The sequence below is a fragment of the Lithobates pipiens genome, unplaced genomic scaffold (genome assembly GCF_037356315.1).
Source record: "Lithobates pipiens isolate NorthernLeopardFrog02 unplaced genomic scaffold, aLitPip1_a1.2 Scaffold_13, whole genome shotgun sequence".
Classification (NCBI taxonomy): Eukaryota; Metazoa; Chordata; class Amphibia; order Anura; family Ranidae; genus Lithobates; species Lithobates pipiens.
In genome coordinates, this window is record NW_027507718.1 from 204765624 (window position 1) to 204790220 (window position 24597).

At 44.0% G+C, this 24597-nt stretch overlaps 1 protein-coding gene across 2 annotated transcripts; it reads left to right on the plus strand.

The window, feature by feature from the left end:
* Positions 1–1778: 1778 nt before the first annotated feature.
* Positions 1779–14020, plus strand: METTL18 (methyltransferase 18, RPL3 N3(tau)-histidine). Of its 2 annotated transcripts, none has more exons than XM_077476138.1 (2): positions 1779–1890; positions 12843–14020. In XM_077476138.1, the coding sequence occupies exon 2, from the start codon at positions 12912–12914 to the stop codon at positions 13989–13991; it is 1080 nt and encodes a 359-aa protein (XP_077332264.1). In that variant the 5' UTR covers positions 1779–1890; positions 12843–12911; the 3' UTR covers positions 13992–14020. The 2 variants fall into 2 exon arrangements, with proteins under 2 accessions (XP_077332264.1, XP_077332265.1); XM_077476139.1 differs by having other exon boundaries at positions 1863–1914.
* The last annotated feature ends 10577 nt before the right edge of the window (positions 14021–24597 follow it).

The window sequence follows — 24597 nt, forward strand, 5'->3', positions numbered from 1 at the left end:
AAAGCTATTGGCTACTGGTCTCTACGTAGTCCCGTCGTACACATCGAATGTCACCGCGTTCAGAGCGATCGGATTTTCCAACAACTTTGTGCGACCGTATGTATGCAACACAAGTTTCGGCCAAAATCCGCCTGAAAATATCCGACGGATTTTGTGGTCGGAATGTCCGACCATGTGTACAGGGCATTAGTCACTAATAGCCGCTATTACTAGCAAAAAAAAAAAATCCCATAGTTTTTAGACTCTATAACTTTTGCGCAAACCAATCAATATACACTTATTGGGATTTTTGTGTGTCGAAATTGTCCGACATGTCCGCCATAATGTCGCAGTCCCAATAAAAGTCGCAGATCGCCGCCATTCTACCAAAAATATGTAAAAGAATACCTATTGGCCTAAACTGAGGAAAAATATTTTTGGGGGCATATTTATTATAGCAAAAAGTAAAAAAAAAATATTTTTTTTTCAAAATTGTCGCTTTTTTTTTGTTTATAGCACAAAAAATAAAAACCAAATACTACCAAAAGAAAGCTCTACTTGTGGGAAAAAAAGGGCATCAATTTTGATTGAGTGCAATGTCACACAACCGTGCAATTGTCAGTTAAAGCGATGCAGTGCCGTATCACAAAAAATGGCCTGGTCATGAACAGGGGTAAATCTTCTAGGGCTAAAGTGGTTAAAAGAGAAGTATGTTTTTTTTTTGTTTTTTTACCATCATACTTACCTAGGTGAATGCAGTATCTGTCCCCTGCTGCCTCTGCACTGAGAACCGAGCCGCCGAACACCTCCGATGGCTCGGATCAGAGAGGATAGCTGCTGTCAGTCAGCAGTTCTGTGCTCTGCCCCCTCACTGGAGCGCTGAGCTGTGGAGGGGTGGGAGGTATAGAAAAGCACTTATTGATAAAGAAATTAAAGCCGAGATAATGTTCAAGAATTATATTTTTCATCAACATAATGTAGCCGAGGATAATATCTTTAATAAAGGTGTCTCAGGCTCTCAGCGAGCCACTGAGAGCCTGAGACACCTTTATTAAAGATATCCTCGGCTACATTGTTTTGATGAAAAATATAATTCTTGAACATTATCTCGGCTTTAATTTCTTTATCAATAAGTGCTTTTCTATACCTCCCAACATTTTGAGATGGGAGTGAGGGACAGCTACTAACAAAGGTATGAAGGCATAGGACACACCCTCTGCCACACCCCCTTAAAGGGAAATTAACCCAAAAAAGGGTTAATTAAATCCACAAGGACTTTTTTTTTTTACCACTACTATTGCTTTATATTGGCTCTTAAAATTTAAAAATGCAGCAGTTTAGAAATTGGATGAAAGGTTTAGCACTGGGAAACACTTTTTCAAAGATAAAAAGTGAATTTTATATACAACTATATAGATCAGAGCAAAATGAGGGACAGATGAAGAGCAAAGAGGGACAGAGGGACATTGCTCCAAATCAGGGACAGTCCCTCGAAATCCGGGACAGTTGGGAGCTATGGCGTTTAAGGGCAGTTAAAAAATACCCAAACTTACAAAAACATAAGTTTCATGCCACGTACACACAACTTTGACGGACTTGGTCCGGCGGACAATCCGACGGACTTTGCAGCTGAGGTCCGCCGCTATGCTTTTCGTCTTTGTCATTCTATTCCTAAAGCATTTAGTCTATTTTTGAGTTGCCCTGTCAGTACTTATAGTTCAGCACAAGATGGCGATATTGCACGAATTTTGTATATGGATACATTTCTTTGTGGCGCGTTGTTTATCGAGGATCCATAAGATGGCGCTGTGCTCTCTGAGATGTCCCCATGCACTTATCGTTGTTTATTTCATGTTGTTGGTTTAACATGGAGTCGGGACATGCTTGTTTCTGCTGAAAGTTCTTGTCTGTGTAGGTGATTTGGGGTATTCTAAGGTGCATTTACATTGTATTGGGTGTCTGTTTTTTCAATCACACTGTAGCTTCAGTAATTAGAAAACAGAGAAGATTGATTATCAGTACAAAGGTTTATTGGGCTCAGACCACGTGTATACTGATAGCAGCTTTTCTTACCAATCCAGAGTACAGTGTTTACATAAGAATATGTTCTCTTCACTTTGTTAGCTTTGTAGGTGTTAGTTATGTAATAGTTTTATAAACCGTAAAATCTAAATCACACTTATGTTTTCTGCACTGTATGGAACCACATGTCAATGCACAGCAATGCAATACACCACACTGCTGAACAGAGACATAGTATTAAAAAAATAATATATATATATTATTAGGGTTGTAGCGATATCGCTTTGTTACCAGCTAGTACGATCACTGGTACTTACAGTCAAATATAGATACAGAGTACTGCTATGTTTGTGGTGTGATTTGAGCCCATACAAAACAAATGGGCTCAAATCACACTGCAGAGGATCAAATGCGATTTGAACAGGAATGTGGTGCAATTCGTGTTCGAGTCACATGTGGTTTCTACCACCGCTCCTGTGTGATCCCAGTATAGAAAGACAGAAAGAAAGCTCCAGTTAAGAAGTGCAGCAATGGGATAACAAACGTGATTGTAAAGGCACACATTTTTTTTTTTTTTTTACTTTTATGCATTAAGGCCCCTTTTACACTGGGGCGGGAGGCGCTTCGGCGGTAAAACAGCGCTATTTTTAGCACCACTTTACCTTTGTTTTAGCGGCAGTATTCGGCCACTAGTGGGGCGGTTTTAGCCAAGAGTTAAAACCTCACCAGCACTTTGCCAGCGGTATAGCTGCGCTACTCCATTGATTTCAATGGGTAGGATCGATGTATACACCGCTCCAAAGATGCTGCTAGCAGGAATTTTTTTTACCGTCCTGAAAGAGCACTGCCCCAGTGTGAAAGGGGTCTAAGGTTAAAAACAAAACAAAAACACACCTCTGTGCAGCAGCCCCCTCTCGATCCAGCAATGTCCACTAGTCTTGCCTCTCTGGGACTTGCACTCCTGATTGGCTTTTGGTAGCAGCTTCTGAGTCCACCAGGAGACTGAGAGGGCGGGGCCGAGCCACAGCGCGTGGCTCGGGAGCACGCCTGCTTGGTTGCCCCAGAGCAAGCTGCTTGCTGTTGTGGGGCAGGAGGGAGAAGCGCCAGCAGGGGGACCTAAGAAGAGGGTGATCTAGGCTGCTCTGTGCAAAACTACTGCACAGAGCAGGTAAGTATAACATGTTTGTTATTTTAAAAAGAAAGAAAACAAGGCTTTACTATCGCTTTAAGATATGACACAGCTCACATGTTAAAAGTGCATAATATATGTGAAATCCAAATCCATGGCCTCTTGCGGTGCTCACAGGGCTGAAGGAGATGTAGGAAATAGAGATGGGCTTTGGCGTGTTCAGGATCCTAGTCCCAACCCACTTGCCTTATCCTACTAGGAAGCCGACATTTCCCATTCCGCAGCTGCACAGACTGGTTAATGTCTCACTACCTGTGATTAGCGGTGTGCAGTGTCAGCTTCCTAGCACAATCGGGCAAGTGGGTTGGGACTAGGATCCTGAACATGAGCCCATCTCTAGTAAGAGGTTCCAAGACCCCTGTGGTATAGGGCGGAAGTGATGTCAGCTTGGGCGCGAACCGCCCATGCATCTCCTTGAACCCTGTTGGCCTCCAGGTTGCCATATCGCATTGAATTTTAAAGAAAATTGCAGCACCACAGATTGAAAAGGAGAGATCATTTAGTAACAATAAATTACAATGTGGGTTGTGTAGTAATTGTGTATGAAATTTTATTATTATTTTTTTCACAAAAGTGGAGTTACTCTTTAATGTCAGCATCCAAGCACATACATACTCCACACTTGAGCATTGGCATAACTTTGTACACCAGCTCAGAGCTGGTCCTGATTACAGTCAGTTTCCTAATCTTTGAGCTGGCCGTAGTTCTTTAACCCCTTGCCACCCATGCCAATTCTGACATTTCTCTCCTACATGTAAAAACCATAATTTTTTTGCTAGAAAATTACATAGAACCCCCAAACATTATACATGTTTTTTTTATTTTTTTACCACAGACCCTAGAAAATGCAATGATGGTTGTTGCAACTTTTTATCTCGCACGGTATTTGCGCAGAAATTTTTCTAACATGCTTTTTTTTGGGAAAGAAACAGTTCTGTGCCTTAAAAAAAACAAAAATTCAAGTTAGCCCAATTTTTTTGCATATTGTGAAAGATGAAGTTACGCTGAATAAAAAGATACCTAACGTCATCCTTCAAAATAGCTTTTTGAAGTCACACTTGTGGAATGGTGCCAAAGTTCGGTACTTAACCACTTCAGCCCCGGACCATTTTGCTGGCCAAAGACCAGACCACTTTTTGCAATTCGGCACTGCATAGCTTTAACTGACAATTGCGTAGTAATGCGACGTGGCTCCCAAACAAAATTGACGTCCTTTTTTTCCCACAAATAGAGCTTTCTTTTGGTGGTATTTGATCACCCCTGCGGTTTTTATTTTTTGTGCTATAAACAAAAATAGAGCGACAATTTTGAAAAAAACGCATTATTTTTTACTTTTTGTTTAAATATCCCCCAAAATAAATATATAAAAAAAAACGTTTTTTCCCCTCAGTTTAGACCGATGCGTATTCTTCTACATATTTTTGGTAAAAAAATCGCAATAAGCGATTATTGATTGGTTTGCGCAAAAGGTATAGCGTTTACAAAATAGGGGATAGTTTTATGACATTTTTATTAATAATTTTTTGTTTTACTAGTAATGGCGGCGATCAGCAATTTTTATTGTGACTGCGACATTATGGCGGACACATCGGACATTTTTGACACATTTTTGGGACCATTGTCATTTATACAGCAATCACTGCTATACAAATGCAGTGATTCCTGTGTAAATGACGCTGGCAGTGAAGGGGTTAACCGGTGGATGGCAGTGTAGGGGTTAAGTGTTCCTAGGGGTGTGTTAATAACTGTGGGAGGCTGGGCTTTCTTTCAGTGAACACTGAACACTGATTTCTGCTCCAATCACATGGAGCAGAGATCAGCGTCACTTGTTGCTAGGCAGAACAGGGAGATGCTGTTTACAACGGCATCTCCCAGTTCAGCCACCCTGAGACGATCGCGGGTATGCCCGCGGCGATCGAGTCCGCGGGACCTGCGACCAGACTCACGGGGGTCCCGACCGGCACGGCAGGGCGGCATTTAAAATGGGATGTACCTGTACACCAATATGCCTGCCCATGCCATTCTGCCGACGTACATCGGCGTGTGCCGGTCGGGAAGTGGTTAGAAATCCCCATAGGCGACTCTTAAATTTTTTTTACATGTTTTGAGTAACAGAGGAGGTCTAGGGATAAAATTATTGCTCTCGCTCCAGCGTTCGCGTCGATACCTCACATGTATGGTTTGAACACCGTTTTCATATGTGGGCGGGACTTACGTATGCGTTAGCTTCTGTGTGTGGGGACAAGGGTGCTTTAAAACTTTTTTTTTTTATTCTAATTATACTTTCTATTTTTTATTTTGACACTTTTTTGCAAAAAAAATTTTTTTGATCACTTTTATTCCTATTACAAGCAATGTAAACATCCCTTGTAATAGGAATATGACATGACAGGTGCTCTTTATAGTGAGCTATGGGATCAATAAGACCCCACATCTCACCACTAGGCCTCCGACGACCATCTGGTCCGCCGGAAATCTCTATCATCAACATCCGGGGCCAGTGGATCCTGTGTCCGACTCACCAATCGTAACGGTGAGTCGGTAGAAGCATCGGAGGGAGGGGGGAAACGTTCCTCCTCGCCTCCCGTAAGAACGATCAAGCGGCGGAACAGCCGCTATGATCATTCTTATGGTGTAGGGACTCGCCGGCTGAAAACGGCAATATCTGAATGTCTGTAGCTACTGGCATCATTCAGATATCCCCGCTCAAAGTCTGTCACATCATATGATGGCGAGTGGGGCGTGAGGCAGTTAAGAATGTGACGCTGCCACAGCGACAGATTCTCAAAATGGCAGTAGTTTTACCTGAATTTGTACCCTGTAATGGTACTGAAACTGACAAATATGCTTGCCTGAATTATGTGCAGGGAGTTTTAACCACTTGGGATCCGCGCTATTGCAAAATGACGGCAATAGCGCGGACCCACATTTTCGGGACTACGTCTATTGACGTAGTCCCGGTTACGAGCGGCCTGCGCGCCCCCTGAGGGGCGCGCGCGGCGCGCTCTGTGATCGGCGAGTCCGTGAGACTCGCCTGATCACCGATCCGTGTAAGGGGTCGATCCCGACCCCTTATCACGTGATCAGCTGTCAGCCAATGACAGCTGATCATGTGATAAAACGGAGCCGGTAATCGGCTAGTATTCCTCCTCGCGCTGACAGCGCGAGGAGAAAAAAAAAAAGCCGATCGCCGGCGGCCGTGTTCGGGACATCAGTCCCGATCACGGCCAGCAATTTAAAAGGACACCTGCCCCCTGCCAGTGCCCACCTGCCACCCGCAGTGCCATCCTGAAATAAAGTAAGTGCCCCCCTGTCAGTGCCACCCAGCAGTGCCCATAGTGCCCACAGTGCCACCCAGCAGTGCCCACAGTGCCACCCAGCAGTGCCCACAGTGCCACCCACAGTGCCACCCAGCAGTGCCACCCAAAATCTGCCTCAGGTGCTGCACCCCAGTGCCGCCCATCAGTGCCCAGCAGTGCCGCCCATCAGTGCCCAGCAGTGCCGCCCATCAGTGCCCAGCAGTGCCACCTATCAGAGCCACCTATCAGTGCCACCTATCAGTGCCCATCAGTCCCATCTATCTGTGGTACCTATCAGTGCCCATCCGTGCCACCCATCCGTGCCACTTATCCGTGCCACCCATCCGTGCCATCTTATCTGTGCCCATCTTTGCCCATCAGTGCCGCCTTATCTGTGCCCATCGGTGCCGCCTTATCTGTGCCTATTAGTGCCGCCTTAACTATGCCTATCAGTGCCCACCAGTGCAGCCTATCAGTGCCCACCAATGCAGCCCATCAGTGCCCACCAATGCAGCCCATCAGTGCCCACCAATGCAGCCTATCAGTGCCGCCTAATCAGCGCACTTCAATGAAGGAGAAAAATGACCCGTTTGCAAAATTTTATAACAAACTATTAAAACATGATTTTTTTTTTTTTTGCATCTTTTTTTGTTTGTTTAGCAAAAAATAAAACTCCGAGCTGTAACTAAATACCACCAAAAGAAAGCTCTATTTGTGGGAAAAAAATGATAAAAAATTCATTTGGGTACAGTGTTGTATGCCCGCGCAATTGTCATTCAAAGTGCATCAGCGCTGAAAGCTGAAAATTGGTCTGGGACTGAGGGGGGTTTAAGTGCCCAGTAAGCAAGTGGTTAAAGAGATCTACCCTTGTTTACAGGGTGTTCCATTTTTCGATACCCAAACAGAGAACCCAGCTTTGTCCAGCTGAGATCCTCTTGTTCTCTGACACTCTTGGTCCCTCAACGTCATCATGCGGCCCCTGGCTCTTCCTGGTTCAGCCGCCATGCCTCCTGATTATGCAGCACTAGGCCCACCCTCCTTCCCTCCTTTCTGAATGAGGCACTTTACCTCCTGGGATATGCTTGTCACATATCCCAGGTGGCAAAATCCCTTGTTTAGAAAGGAGGAGGGGGGCCGGCCTAGTGCTTCATCATCAGGAAGGAGCACAGTGCAGGAAAATGATGTGCAAACGGGGGACACGCTTTTTTTTTTTTTTACCAAAAAGTTAATAAAAAATAAAAAAAGACAGCCCTTTTCTGCTAGTGGAGGGGAAGAGGGGTGAATAGGAGGCAAGTGTCTTGTAAAGGGGGAAGATCGGCTTTAAGGCTTTATTGAATCCCCCTGATCTTACTATAGGAATATACTGTATTTATCTGTGCATTTTGGACTGTCATATGCACTGGAGTGCTTACATGTAATAACAGCTGTATTCCTAACAAAACTGTGAAAATGTGAGCTAATGAGCTGTGTATCTGTCAGTGGGACCTTGGAGGAAATCTGTCACTTGGAAGCTACAACCACAGGGGTTGATTTACTAAAACTGGAGAGTGCAAAATTGGATGCATCTGTGCATGGTAGCCAATCAGCTGCTATCTTCAACTTATTTAATTAAGCTTTGACAAAAAAAATGGAAGCTGATTGGTTTCTATGCAGAGCTGCACCAGTCTTAGTAAATCAACCCCTCAGTCTTGTAATGAACACTGGGAAATTGCAAAAATGTCTGTTTTTAAATGAATGCTGCAAATGTCAAATAACCAACATTGGTAAATCTTCAGTTTTTGCTCTTTTAATTTAAAAAGGTTTGCAGAAAGCTGTGTACAAGCTTGTAGTACAATCAGAAACAATGCTACTGCCCTGACCCTGGACATTGGAAGTACTTTTGTGAGATGAATGTGTCCAGAGCACATTATAACATATTAACATTGATCCAGTCTGACTGCAGAAGCACTTCAATACTGCTTCGTGTCTAGTTAAACTGTTGAAATGTTTTACAATTCACTATAGCATTAGATTTTAGAAGAAATTGTTAGTACCATATGTCTTTGCTTTCATTTGTTGTATGTAAATGAAAGCTCTAAACTTTGCTCAAAAAGATTTGGTTAAGTTTTGAGCAGTGAGATGGGGTAATTCACACAGGCGCTCAGTCCCATAGAGCCATTTCTTTATGTTTCTGCACTAGCGCTGAGCTCCGTACATTCAGCCCACTCTAGGTTGAACTGGCATCAGCTATACGGACTCAGCTGCACAGCTGAGTTTGATAGATACACAAGGATAGTTGCATGGAGCCATATGCAGAGCCTGTGCGTCTTCATAAAGTATCACTGATACAGTGGAAAGTGACCCTGGGCTAGTGCAGGCAGAGTAATATTCAAGCGGGCTGAGTAATTACTAACATATTACCCCGCCCGCAGTAGCCCAGGGTCACATCTTCTGCAGGATTGAAGTCCAATTGATCTATGACTAGGGATGCACCGAAATTTCGGCCGCCGAAACATATCGGCCGAAAATGGCCCTTTCGGCAAAAAGCCGAAAGAGAATTTCCGCCGATACTGGTGCCGAAAATGGGGCGGGGCTTGCGGGGCGTGGCCCCGCCCCCGGTGCCGCCCATCACGGGGGGGGTGTCCTTCTATCCTTAGCTCTCTTGGTCCCCTCCCTCCTCACCTATGCTGCAGTCAGCCTGTGGGGTCTCGCTCTGAAGTCCCCCTCTCCACAGCGGTGGCTGTATATGTCTCCTCAGCCGATGTGTAAATCGGCTGTGCAGGAGCTGGGCACGATGTTCACTGTGAAAGTGAAACCAAAGCAGAGGCGTCTAGCAGTGTGTGCTGTGCTCTCTGCCTCCCCCTAGAGTGCAGTACCCAGCATGGAGATTAATGAAGAGCTGCAGCTGCCAATTTAAAAAAAAGACTGTCTATATATGTTTGTATGCCTGTGTGTTGTGTGTGTTGTATGTATGTGTGTTATATGTGTGCATGTATGTATGTGTGCATGTATGTATGTATGTATGTATGTATGTGCATGTTTATATGTATGTATGTATGTATGTGCATGTTTATATGTATGTGTGTTAAGTGTGTATGTGCGCATGTATGTGTTATATGTGTGTTGTATGTTTTATATATGTGTGTGTGTGTGTGTGCACGCGTTTTTATATGTGTATGTTTATATGCACTGGTGAGGCACAGGCAGGCTACATGGCGGGCACTGGTAGGCTGCTGGCACAGTGAGGCTGCATTGATCTCCTGTAGCATGTACGCAATCTCTGACCAGCTCCTGTAGCATGCCTGCAGTCTCTGACCATCTCCTGTACCATGTCTGCAGTCTCTGACCATCTCCTGTACCATGCCTGCAGTCTCTGACCATCTCCTGTACCATGCCTGCAGTCTCTGACCATCTCTTGTACCATGCCTGCAGTCTCTGACCATCTCTTGTACCATGCCTGCAGTCTCTGACCATCTCCTGTACCATGCCTGCAGTCTCTGACCATCTCCTGTACCATGCCTGCAGTCTCTGACCATCTCCTGTACCATGCCTGCAGTCTCTGACCATCTCCTGTACCATGCCTGCAGTCTCTGACCATCTCCTGTACCATGTCTGCAGTCTCTGACCATCTCCTGTACCATGTCTGCAGTCTCTGACCATCTCCTGTATCATGTCTGCAGTCTCTGACCATCTCCTGTACCATGTCTGCAGTCTCTGACCATCTCCTGTACCATGTCTGCAGTCTCTGACCATCTCCTGTATCATGTCTGCAGTCTCTGACCATCTCCTGTATCATGTCTGCAGTCTCTGACCATCTCCTGTACCATGCCTGCAGTCTCTGACCATCTCCTGTACCATGCCTGCAGTCTCTGACCATCTCCTGTACCATGCCTGCAGTCTCTGACCATCTCCTGTACCATGCCTGCAGTCTCTGACCAGCTCCTGTACCATGTCTGCAGTCTCTGACCAGCTCCTGTACCATGTCTGCAGTCTCTGACCATCTCCTGTATCATGTCTGCAGTCTCTGACCATCTCCTGTACCATGTCTGCAGTCTCTGACCATCTCCTGTATCATGTCTGCAGTCTCTGACCATCTCCTGTATCATGTCTGCAGTCTCTGACCATCTCCTGTACCATGTCTGCAGTCTCTGACCATCTCCTGTACCATGTCTGCAGTCTCTGACCATCTCCTGTACCATGTCTGCAGTCTCTGACCATCTCCTGTACCATGTCTGCTGTCTCTGACCATCTCCTGTACCATGCCTGCAGTCTCTGACCATCTCCTGTACCATACCTGCAGTCTCTGACCATCTCCTGTAATATGTCCTCAGTCTCTGACCATCTGATGTATGAAAATATTTTTTAAAAACAGTCATTTTCGGTATCGGTGCTGTTTCGGTATCGGTTTCGGTTTTCGGCCTAGTGTATTTTTCATTTTCGGTATCGGTTTCGGCACCAAAAAACCCATTCGGTGCACCCCTATCTATGACACTGTTCAGGAACATGCAAGCTGGGCCAGGTTTTTTGCTGAGGGCATAGAGTTAGTGAGCTGTTCAGAACTGGAGATATGCGATGTAACAATAAGAGGGCTTTGAGTATTGCAGGGGAGACACATAGCCACATGACCTTCAGGCATCTTTCTGACATGCATCGGAAAGCATCTTGGCCATATATTGGATTATAGCAGAATGTATAGACTGCAGCATATGTCAGTATTAACAGCATTGAGCAGCGGGGACTATTTCTCGTGTGTCTGACTCAAGTTTTAGCCCACTTACAGCTGACCTCAGGCGGGAGATATAGGGCATAGGATTTAACTTGGGGCAGTGTGGTTTTATTGGGAGGGTTCAGATTTGGGGGGGGGGGGGTGTAAGAGTGGGAATGTAGGGGGGTATAAGAGTGATTTCATTCTGGTCCCATTGGAATTTTGGTTTGTCCTACCATATATTCATACAATTTGTTGAATAAAGATTTTTGTGGTAGCCTTGAGTAGGTGTCATATCCTTGGGTGGATGTTTTAGTATGGCTGTATTTTTGGAGACAGCTCTCCTTGACAGTATATAGGGTTGTAGGCCAACTTTCCTTCATAACAGCCATTCCCATATCGAAATATATATATTTTTTTATATGCATGTCTGTAGGTGTCATACAAAATGTTTTGTTCTCTGGTCCTTAGATGTGTAAGTTCACTTTTACAGAAAATCTGTAAGGTGACCTTACACTGGACCCCCCCCCCCCCCCCCCCCGGGTTCCGTTGTAAGGTAGTCCCATGATCCTGCTCTGTTGGACCAGAATGCCGCTTCACCGCTCTGGGGATTTGAAATCCTTCTGGCTTTCTCTCCTCTCCAGGCAGCGCTGTCAATGTGACTGTGCTGACCAATTAGAATGCCTCCTGTCTGTACACGCTTAGAAGTGCAGAAAGGAGATTAAAGCGGGGCTCCACCCTAAAGTGGAACTTCCGCTGATCGGAACCCTCCCCCCTCCGGTGTCACAATTGGCACCTTTCAGGGGGGAGGGGGGTGCAGATACCTGTCAAAGACAGGTATTTACACCCACTTCCAGGCATAGACTCCCACTGGAGTCTATGCCTCTTCCTGTCCCTGCGCGCTGTCTGCTGGGACACACACGGGTCCCAGAGACAGCGAGGACAATTCCTATTGCTCTGCGCGACTTGCGCATGCGCAGTAGGGAACTGGGAAGTGAAGCCGCAGCGCTTCACTTCCTGATTCCCTCACCTAGAATGGTGACGGCAGCAGCCGAGAGCCGAGCAATCGATCGGCCTCGGCTGACGGCATCGCTGGAACCCGGGACAGGTGAGTGTCCATTTATTAAAAGTCAGCAGCTGCAGTATTTGTAGCTGCTGGCTTTTAATATTTTTTTTCCACAGTGAAATCCCTCTTTAAGCTTCAGGGATTTAAAATCCCCCGACCAGTAAAGCAGCGTTCTGGTCCCTGACAGAGCAGGGTCTCAGGACTACAGTACACTAGGACTGGGTGGGATGGGGAGGGGGTTCAGTGTAAGGTCACCTTACAGATTCTCTTTAAGGCTCGGTTCACACGGGGCGACACGAGGCGACACGACTTGCCATGCCGCGACCTGACAAGTCGCCCCCGTTCTGTACTACGGAACCGTTCTAAGAGGAGCGACTCGAGTCGCTCCGACTTAGAAAAAAGGTTCCTGTACTACTTTTGGGCGACCTCGGGCGACTTGCATTGACTTCTATACAGAAGTCATTTGCAAGTCGCCGCTGAGGTCGCGGCACGGCAAGTCGTGTCGCCCCCTGTGTGAACCGAGCCTAATATTCTCTCTGTATTTGTGGATAGTTTGATCTATGTATATAAATGTATTCATTTTTTATTTATTTATTTGTTTAGGGTTGTGAAAGGCTTTTCTTCCAACTGAGTTTTTGTAATTTCTCTACAATAAAGCTGGTTAGGTGAAAAATGTCATTTCAATTCAATTTCTGTATTGAAGAAGACGGTACAGTGGAATGTACTGGACTTTCAGACCCAAAAGAAGAGAAACCAGAGAATAGTATGCACCTCTCAGGAGACGAAGCAGCACAGATTCAATTATCTACTAAAAATAAAGAGAAGGAAATGGAACTGAAATCTTTCTTCTGTAAAAAAGATGTATTAGATGGCAGCAATATGAGCGAGGATAACAAAGCTGAAGAAAAAATAGTTTGCTGTAAACCAGCCATCGAACATAAAATGCCACAAGATGTTAACAAAGTGCTAGAAAATAAAATAGTTGAACAATGCTCAGATCTACAGTTTGTAAATGTATCTGTAGTGGAAATGACATTGTCCAATGAAGATCTGCATGGTGAAAATATAGTGAGTAAAAGTGTTACAGCTAACTCTGATCTGATTTCTGGGGTGTATGAAGGTGGTATGAAAGTTTGGGAGTGCACATTTGATCTCCTCAGATATTTTGAAAATGAAGATGTCAGCTTCAAAGGAAAAAGTGTTTTGGATCTTGGCTGTGGGGCTGGTTTGTTGGGAATTGTGGCTCTGAGGAGAAAAGCCAGAGAAGTGCATTTTCAGGACTACAACAGCACAGTGATAGAAGAGATCACTATACCTAATGTATTGGTCAACTGCGACAGTTCTGATGAAAACGAAAATGTTACCAAAGAACCAAGCAAAAAAAGACTCAAAAAGTCAGAAACCCATGCAGGGCTTCTATCCAAGTGCCGCTTCTTCTCTGGTGATTGGTCAAATTTCACACTGTTAATGCAAAATCAAACTCCATCTGTGAAATATGATATTATTCTTACATCAGAGACCATATATAATCCTAATTACTATGATGCACTGCATGATCTCTTTCAGCATCTATTGGCTGACAATGGGACTATATACCTAGCTAGCAAGTCTCATTACTTTGGTGTAGGAGGGGGTGTCCTGTTGTTTGAGACTTGTATTAAAAAGGGCAACCGTTTCAACATAAATACCCTCAAGACACACGATGATGGACTTCAAAGAATGCTTCTGAGTTTGTCATTTAAAGACCGTTAATAAAAAGTCTATTGGCTTTTTGTAATAAACTGATGCCTTATTTTTTTTTTTTAAATACAGAATTTGTAAATTAGCCGTTTGTATATGCACTGTTCTGTGTTCTCCCTAGAAACTTTTCTCTTGGGTGGGAGATAAAAAAAATGGCTATATGGTTCATTAAAATTAAGGGCAACATAAAATCACTGAGAAATTGAAACTTTGCAAAAGTTATCAAAGTGAGTATAGCTAAAGCTGAACACTGTCGGGCCAATTCACTTAACAATTATCGTATGCAATGTTTGTGCTTTTTACAAAATAGTGCATGCATCTTTTGTAATTGTGATTGTAATCTCTAACAAGCAGGACCCGCTGATTCCTCCTGTGTTGAAATTAAACTTTACTGTCTGCCCTAACACTGTAAACCCTGTGCAACCTGTTGGCTCTATATAACTGAATAATAATAATATTTAAAATGTCAATTCACTACGGTTAAATACTGCATTTGCAGTCATTTATTGCAGTAAATTTTGCCAATAAAATGTGATACTACTTTAAAGTCAATCCCCCCCCCCCCCCCCCCCACACAAAAAAACCCTTTGGTAATTATATTCTGGTCTAGCCACTTGCTATTTAATAAATATAACAAAAAGAAACTGGAGACCTTAAGTAGTGGTATTATTAGCACTGCTATATGTGAGAGCTCCAGCCTAGGGATGCTGACTGGAGAAGTACAGGGAGGAGAGGAAAGTACATTCGTACCTGCCTCCCCTCTGTGATGAAGAAACCTGGAAGTAACTTGGATTTTGTCACTTCTGGTTTTGGTTTGTTATTTACAAGCTGTTGCCGGCTTGTAAAGCATCTGATCAAATCAATCTCAGTTTGATCAGATGCTTCAGAGGCTAGAGGTGGGATCTGGGGTCCAGTAGACCCAAGTTCTATCCATAAAGAGGGCCTGTCATGGCACATGCTATCATCCCTTATAGCAATAAAGTTGATAATAAAAAGTTAAAGGGACAGTGTCAAATTAGTTTTCAAATAATAACCACTTGCCAACTGCAATATATATATATATATATATATATATATATATATATATATATATATATATATACATACATATATTGTGTGTCCACATATGTGGTGTGTGTGTATATGTATGTATGTATGTATATACAGTGGTATGAAAAAGTGTTTGCCCCCTTCCTCATTTCCTGTTCCTTTGCATGTTTGTCACACTTAAGTGTTTCGGAACATCAAACCAATTTAAACAATAGTCAAGGACAACACAAGTAAACACAAAATGCAATTTGTAAATGAAGGTGTTTATTATTAAAGGTGAAAAAAAATCCAAACCATCATGGCCCTGTGTGAAAAAGTGATTGCCCCCTAAACCTAATAACTGGTTGGGCCACCCTTAGCAGCAACAACTGCAACCAAGCGTTTGCGATAACGTGCAATGAGGCTTTTACAGCGTCCTGGAGGAATTTTGGCCCACTCATCTTTGCAGAATTGTCCTAATTCAGTTACATTAGAGGGTTTTCGAGCATGAACGGCCTTTTTAAGGTCATACCACAACATCTCAATAGGATTCAGGTCAGGACTTTGGCTATGCCACTCCAAAGTCTTCATTTTGTTTTTCTTCAGCCATTTGGTGGTGGACTTGCTGGTGTGTTTAGGATCATTGTCCTGCTGCAGAACCCAAGTTCGTTTCAGCTTGAGTACACGAACAGATGGTCGGACATTCTCCTTCAGGATCTCTTGGTAGACAGCAGAATTCATAGTTCCTTTTATCACGGCAAGTCTTCCAGGTCCTGAAGCAGCAAAACAGCCCCAGACCATCACACTACCACCACCATATTTTACTGTTGGTATAATGTTCTTTTTATGAAATGCAGTATTCCTTCTACGCCAGATATACTTGGACACACACCTTCCAAAGAGTTCCACTTTTGTCTCATCGGTCCACAGAATGTTGTCCCAAAAGTCTTGGGGATCATCAAGATGTGTTGTGGAGAAATTGAGACGAGCTTTGATGTTCTTTTTGCTCAGCAGTGGTTTTCTCCTTGGAACTCTGCCATGCAGGCCATTTTTGCCCAGTCTTTTCCTGATGGTGGAGGCATGAACGCTGACCTTAACTGAGGCAAGTGAGGCCTGCAGTTCCTTGGACGTTGTTGTGGGGTCTTTTGTGACCTCTTGGATGAGTCGTCGCTGCGCTCTTGGGGTAATTTTGGGCGGCCGGCCACTCCTGGGAAGGTTCACCACTGTTCCATGTCTTCGCCATTTGTGGATAATGGCTCTCACTGTGGTTCGCTGGATTCCCAAAGCTTTGGAAATGGCTTTATAACCCTTTCCAGACTGATAGATCTCAATTACTTTCTTTCTCAATTGTTCCTGAATTTCTTTGGGTCTCGGCATGATGTGTAGCTTTTAAGGATCTTCTGGTGGACCTTACTGTGTCAAGCAGCTCCTATTTAAGTGATGCCTTGATTGTGAACAGGTGTGGCAATAATCAGGCCTGGGTGTGGCTAGAGAAATTGAACTCAGGTGTGGACAACCACAGTTATAGTATGTTTTAAAAAGGGGGGCAATCACTTTTTCACACAGGGCCATGATGGTTTGGATTTTTTTTCACCTTTAATAATAAACACCTTCATTTTACAAATTGCATTTTGTGTTTACTTGTGTTATCCTTGACTATTGTTTAAATTGGTTTGATGTTCCGAAACACTTAAGTGTGACAAACATGCAAAGGAACAGGAAATTAGGAAGGGGGCAAACACTTTTTCACACCACTGTGTGTATATATATATATATATATATATATATGTGTATATATATATATATATATATATATATAATGTGTGGTTCATCTTGGTTATGGCTGAATCTATCAGCTATAACCCCGGTATTTTTTTTTTATTATTCAGCCGGCGATTCTCTTTCTCATGAAAGCGGCCCAAGCAGCTTATTTGCCGCTGGATCACTTTCAGAAGCAGCTGGAGTGGTCACCCTCTCACCGCTTACCGCTTTTACCAATGAGCCCGGGAAATGATCTGATGGTTGGCCATAAAAGTTAACAGAGACCAGATAATCTCTGATGTTGTGGAAATTTTTGCACGCTTTCCCGGCATTATACCAGAGAGCTATGCTTGTGCTTATTAGTGCATGGAATTATTTGCTTATAGGCAAAGCTTATCATTTCCATCACAGAATTGTTGATTCTCTGTCCATTGTATGGGGTAAGAACCTTTTTGTTTTTTTTGTCACTTTCTGTATAATAGCGGTACTTTAATTGTAGGTTACATTTTTGTCGATGTAAGTAGGTCTAGTAATTGGGGGAGTACCTATGTTTAAATCCTCTATAGGTCCCATAAGTAACTATGCTGTTTGTATGACTGAGCAGGCTGATAAGAAACTGTATGTTGTGATGTACCATATTTATCGGCATATAACACGCACTTTGTGATTGGACACAGTCGTCATGTGATCAGGAGGGCCAATCACATGGCCCTCCTGTTGTATTCTGCTCTCCAGTCTCGGAGTCTCAGGCAGATCGGGATCACGCCGCTGCGCGGGCACGTGGCGGCGCAATCACTGGTTATCTGCCACCCATCCCCCTTTGTTTACGTTACGATGGCTGTGATTAGACACAACCATCGTGTGGATCAGGAGGGCAAATTACATTGCCCTCCTGCCGATCCGAGATGCGGCGTGTGCGGGGGACACGCGTGCATCGGGATCGCGCCCGCTACTTTGACAGGACGTTCAGGAACGTCCTCTCAGGAGTAGAGAGCTCCCACCCGGCCGTTTATATGCAGTGGCCGGGTGGGAAGTGGTTAAGTGTTCATTTGGTGTCTCAATTCTGTAGTCAGTTTTTGTGGGAAGAAATTTGGGTTTTGTAGTGAATAAATATTGGTTTGTGTTGGTTCTGGCGGGATAAGCGACTGCATTTCATGTTTTAATGCCACCATTTTGTCATGGTCCGATTTGTCATGGTCCGATTTGTCGTCAGCCATTTTGTTGTAGTCCACATTTCATCACCATGTGGTCGTGGTCCGATTTTTGATTGTTGCTACTTCCATTTAGTTTCTGCTGAGTTTTGGTTCTGGTGGAATTGCTGTGCTTTTGGGCCAGGTTTCAGTGTTTAGTGAGGATGAGTCATCTGACTGCCCAGGGGATATGGGAGTTGAGGGAGATTCCCTCCCATTTGTAATATGGGGGTTTATCCACCCTCTCCTGGACAAAAGTTCTTTAGTTTCTTATATGATGTTATAAAGCCCAGAGGGGGTAGCCATAGCTATTCCAGGCTTCCCCTCCCCCTCACCCTTTCTGTCCATGTAAATAAACCGGTTGGAGGAGTTTATTTATTTTTTTAGAGATCAGCAGCAGTGGCGTAGCATGTGAGGGTGGCCTAGGCCCTGGGCGCAACATTTTGGGGGGGGGGGGGTGAAATCCCACACCAGTATGTGTCACCCTCGCTCTATACTCCTAATTTAAATTTTCTGTGACCCCGCGCTCCGAGTGCCATGTTTTAGTCTGAGACTGGCCCCTGACACCCTGTGATTGGGCGAAAGAGGTCATGTGGGGCTAGCCTGTCCTCAATCGCGGGGGAGCGGGGCAGGCAGTCTGGCAGTGTGACAGGCTGCGAGGCAGAGCAGATGTAACAAATAAAGGTAAGAGACTCACTCGTGAGTTTTGTTGCTGGCCCGGGAAGAGTAGATATGATCTGGGGAGAGGGAGCAGCCAGAAAGTCAGTGTAAAGGGTTGTGGATAGTGTGTGTGTGTGTGTGTAGTGTATTGGTCTGTGGGTAGAGTATTGTGTAGCGGTCAGTGTGTAGTGTATTATGTAGTGGTCTGTGGGTAGTGTATTGTGTAGTGGATAGTGTCGTTTTTTTTGTAGTTTGTGTAGTGGTCAGTATTGGAATTAGGTAGGTTAGTGTGTAGTGTAGTGTAGTGTAGTGGTCTGTGTGGTGTGTAGTGCAGCTTCCTCTATAGGAGAGCTCCCTCTGTGGATGACAAGGTGGTCACAAGTAAATACAAATCCCACAGAGGGGACACATGTAAAATGTTAGGTACCTTCTCTTGTGGAGGGTGTCCATATTGCCAATAGACAGGCGTAAGGATATAGATCTAACAAACGGACATCACTTTCATCCTAAGCATTACATTAATTGTAAGACTCCTGGCGTAGTAAATTTACTGAGATGTGAATGTGGGTGTTACTACGTCGGGAAGACAATCAACGAGTTCTGGAAAAGAATATACCTACATATATCCACCATCTGTAAATGAGACCTGGAGGTACCCATTGGGCGACATATGGCCCTGGTACATGCAGATCCAATCCCCAGGATTTATTTCCTGGGACTTGACCGTAACCACTTTCATTCATGAGGAGGCGATTTTAATAAGCGCCTCCTCCAATGTGAATTAAGGTGGATATTTCATCAACAGTCTACTCTACCACCTGGATTAAATGAGGCCTTCAACTTTGGATCATTGCTTCCAGGATTTACTTCTGGGGTCTCTGAACTGAATCTTTGAGGTTCGGGAGTCCGAAACAGACTTGTCCTTGCAACCTTTTCCCCTTTCTTTTTCTCCTGTATGATCAGTTTTTTGACATGTTCTAATACAGCCATGTCTTTTCTATCTGGGTACTGGTGTATAAATATAATAAATAGTATAGTAATTGTATAAATCTATAATGAGAAATTAAGGTTCCAGGAATGTTATGAGATCGTCTTCTCCTGGCCATAATACATATATATATATATATATATATATATACAGTACAGACCAAAAGTTTGGACACACCTTCTCATTCAAAGAGTTTTCTTTATTTTCATGACTATGAAAATTGTAGATTCACACTGGAGGCATCAAAACTATGAATTAACACACGTGGAATTATATACTGAACAAAAAAGTGTGAAACAACTGAAAATATGTCTTATATTTTAGGTTCTTCAAAGTAGCCACCTTTTACTTTGATTACTGCTCCGCACACTCTTGGCATTCTGTTGATGAGCTTCAAGAGGTAGTCACCCGAAATGGGTTTTCACTTCACAGGTATGCCCTGTCAGGTTTAATAAGTGGGATTTCAAGCCTTATAAATGGGGTTGGGACCATCAGTTGTGTTGTGCAGGAGGTGGATACAGTACACAGCTGATAGTCCTACTGAATAGACTGTTAGAATTTGTATTATGGCAAGAAAAAAGCAGCTAAGTAAAGAAAAATGAGTGGCCATCATTACTTTAAGAAATGAAGGTCAGTCAGTCCGAACAATTGGGAAAACTTTGAAAGTGTCCCCAAGTGCAGTGGCAAAAACCATCAAGCGCTACAAAGAAACTGGCTCACATGAGGACCGCCCCAGGAAAGGAAGACCAAGAGTCACCTCTGCTGCGGACGATAAGTTCATCTGAGTCACCAGCCTCAGAAATCGCAGGTTAACAGCAGCTCAGATTAGAGAACAGGTCAATGCCACACTGAGTTCTAGCAGCAGACACATCTCTAGAACAACTGTTAAGAGGAGACTGTGTGAATCAGGCCTTCATGGTAAAATAGCTGCTAGGAAACCACTGCTGAGGACAGGCAACAAGCAGAAGAGACTTGTTTGGGCTAAAGAACACAAAGAATGGACATTAGACCAGTGGAAATCTGTGCTTTGGTCTGACGAGTCCAAGTTTGAGATCTTTGGTTCCAACCACCGTGTCTTTGTGCGACGCAGAAGAGGTGAACGGATGGACTCTACATGCCTGGTTCCCACCGTGAAGCATGGAGGAGGTGTGATTGTGTTGGGGTGCTTTGCTGGTGACACTGTTGGGGATTTATTCAAAATTGAAGGCATACTGAACCAGCATGGCTACCACAGCATCTTGCAGCGGCATGCTATTCTGTCCGGTTTGCGTTTAGTTGGACCATCATTTATTTTTCAACAGGACAATGAGCCCAAACACACCTCCAGGCTGTGTAAAGCCCCGTACACACGAGCAGACTTTTCAACATCCAAAGTCTGACGGAATGATTCCGGCAGACTATTCGATCGTGTGTGGGCTGCAATGGACTTTTGATTCGCAAAAGTCTGACAGACTTTAGAAAATGGAACATGCTTCAAATTTTTCCGACGGAACTCCGCCGGACCCAGTTCCTACCGAAAAATTTGCTCGTGTGTATGCTATTCCGACGGACTAAAACCGAAGCTAGGGCAGCTATTGGCTACTGGCTATGAACTTCCTTATTCGAGTCCAGTCGTACGTCATCACGTTCGAAACCGTCGGAGTTTGGTGTGATTGTGTGTGGCCAAGTCCGCTCATTCGGAAAGTCCGGCAGAACTCCTTCGGAAGTCTGTCGGACCTAAGTCCTGTCGTGTGTATGCGGCATAAGGGCTATTTGACCAAGAAGGAGAGTGATGGGGTGCTGCGCCAGATGACCTGGCCTCCACATTAACCGGACCTGAACCCAATCGAGATGGTTTGGGGTGAGCTGGACCGCAGAGTGAAGGCAAAAGGGCCAACAAGTGCCAAGCATCTCTGGGAACTCCTTCAAGACTGTTGGAAAGCCATTTCAGGTGACTACCTCTTGAAGCTCATCAACAGAATGCCAAGAGTGTGCGGAGCAGTAATCAAAGCAAAAGGTGGCTACTTTGAAGAACCGAGAATATAAGACATATTTTCAGTTGTTTCACACTTTTTTGTTCAGTATATAATTCCACATGTGTTAATTCATAGTTTTGATGCCTTCAGTGTGAATCTACAATTTTCATAGTCATGAAAATAAAGAAAACTCTTTAAATGAGAAGGTGTGTCCAAACTTTTGGTCTGTACTGTGTGTATATATATATATATATATATATATATATATATATATATATATATATATATATATAAACTTTCCACCTTCACTTCAATCTTTTTATCAAAGATTATGACAATGCTGTTTGGCAATTTTAATATCTGCCACCTTTGGCTCTTCTTGTTATGTATTTTTGATGCCTAACATATGTTTTATGTAATATTACTGTATATATCTTTGTTAATTCCCTTTTTCTTTTTCTTTTCCATGTAAACCTGCTGGCTGCCATTATCTTTTTTTTCCACTATGTGGCCTCCAGAAACTAGCAGTCTGGTGAATGAGGCTCCCATCTCAGATGCTAAGAACATTTTTTTCAGGTGTTCCAGGTATTACACCCCAGATGGTAAGCCACACTGTCAGAAACCATGAATCAGACTGAGACAGTACTACAGTTAAATCACACTTGTTTAATAAATAAAAAAAAGGTAAACGGAGTAAACATAGCCAGAGTTCAGGAACTGGAACGGATAGTCAGACAAGCCAAAACGTCAGGGAGCCAGAGATGAGCGTAGTAGAACAGCAAGCAGGATATGGAGCCAGAAGGAATGTCAGCCAAGCAAGTCTTCAACAGGAACACAGGAGAGCGTCTCTACAGATGTGAACAAGGCAAAGGCAGAGATCATCTGGACTGGACGGCTTAAATAGGCAGGACTGACGATCAAGATATCAACAGGTGAGTCACATTGGAGAGATCGAAGCTGGCAATTAGCCGACAGCCGAGCGGCCAGCTTTGAGATGCACAGGTTATGTTGTGACCACAGTCATTGAGTTCCCACATGTCTGGGTGATGTTCATATTGGTGTGAGGTGTTTTGACAAACCATATGAGGTTTGTTTGGAGGTCAACCAAAAGCAGGGTTGTACTTTCCTCAGCAGTTGTCGCCTACATTCTTCCACTGATGGGGTAGTGTCATGGTCCCTACCGTGCCATGCAAACGGTCAGGCGTGGTCATGCCCCAAGTGGCTCAAGGAGGTATTGCCCCCATGACTTTCTGTTCACTGCTGAGTCACACCTCAGTTCATTATTCAGCCTGGTTTCCAGCTCTACTTTGTCCTGCATGCAGCACTGAGGGCTATTCTCTGGATCTTGCTTTGCAGTTAGTACCTGTCACTCCTGGTTCAGCTGAGGCAGTTTATCTAATCAGCTGGGTATAAAATACTGCCTCACTCTGAGGGCTTTGTCAGTTCTTTGTTTCTTGTATTGCCAAAGGTTCCTGTGCTCTTGTTTTCAAGTTGCAGCGTTCTTAGGCTGACGGCTTCTGACCCTGGCGTTTCATTCATTGTTAACTCTGACTTCTGGAATCCCTGACTACGGCTTCATCTCGACAATTATTTGGTATATTCCCTATCAAGCCCCCATGCACAGATTCACAGCCCAGGTAGCTTTTTTCCTTGTTACCGTGGGTTGTGTGTATTTGCAAGGGTGAGCATACATCTCTGAACTATGGACTCCAACCAAGGTAAGCCCTTACAGGTAGGTGCAGTCACTGCAACATGAACTTCAAAAGGTCCACCACAGGGTTCATGGGTCCCTCCTGTACCCTGACACAATAACCGGTTTACATTCTTTCCACCCAGGTGACTGGGTCATTGTAAAGAAGCTTGATGGATGAGACAACTGGATCCACGCTGGCCACTGCAAGAAGCTGCTCAACTACACCAAAGGATGAGGAATATCTTTTGTTTATTTATATTTTTTAGCTTAGTGTATTCTCCAACTAGCTAAGAAAGTAAACATAACCAATTGCTGGGTCTACTCTGAATTTCTACTGAGCTTTAGTACCCTAACGATGACAGTGGTACATGCTATATTTGATGTTCATATTGGTATGAGGCATTTTGACAAACTAGTGAAAACTCCAAACAGACACTTGTCAATAGAACTTAACGATCCACTTCTAGAGGGTAAAATTAGTTATAGTTTTAACAATCACTCTAGTTCTTGCCAGTTTGGGTATCGGGACAACTAGGTAGTCCACAAGTCTGTTTCAACTTTAGTTTGGTACTTATGTGGGTCTACAGCTTATAAAGTAATTCTCCCTAATGCGAGAGGTTCATGTGTCCTGGTGAAACTTGTCCCAGCATCTTATGTGGTGGCCGATCGTGAGGATCTGATGGAGCAAGATAAGGTAAGAATGGCAGGAAAAGCTAGAAGGGAATTGTTCACAAGCCCTGACCAGGTCTGGGCATAGTTTCCTGCTTGTACAGGATGGGGGGGTTTACCATATGTAACAATTGAACAATTTCTCATCCAGTGTGTTCAATGTAACTGTTGAAGCTGCAAGGAAGATCCTACAGGAACAATGGTAGAGCAAGACCCTTCTATTAAAAGATGGCCCATGGTTATCTGTTGGCTTCCAGGGGGGGTTTCTGTGAATTCATAGGTAAAGATTGTTGTACCTGGATCGGGGATACTAGTGACAAAGTTCAGGTCCATATGGATAAGCTTAGATCCCTGCAAGGCAAAGCCACAGCTATAGATATTGAGGGTTGGAATCCTTTTAAGGGTCTGGGAATCTTTGGGAATTTTTTTTATTTTCAGCAGATCATGCTTCAAGGAAGTAGGGGTATATATACTCATGTTGTGTTTCTATTCTGTATGCCGTGATGAGGTGCTAGTGTTGCCTGATTGGACAAGTGAACAGAGCCCTAGCAGATGACCACATCTTCCTCACTGAGATGAGATGCCCACAGAGGCTCCGAGGCCGACTGTCATTCCTCCTGAAGAACAGAGTCTACAAGTCAAGCCGTGTTATGAACTCATATGGACCAATTAA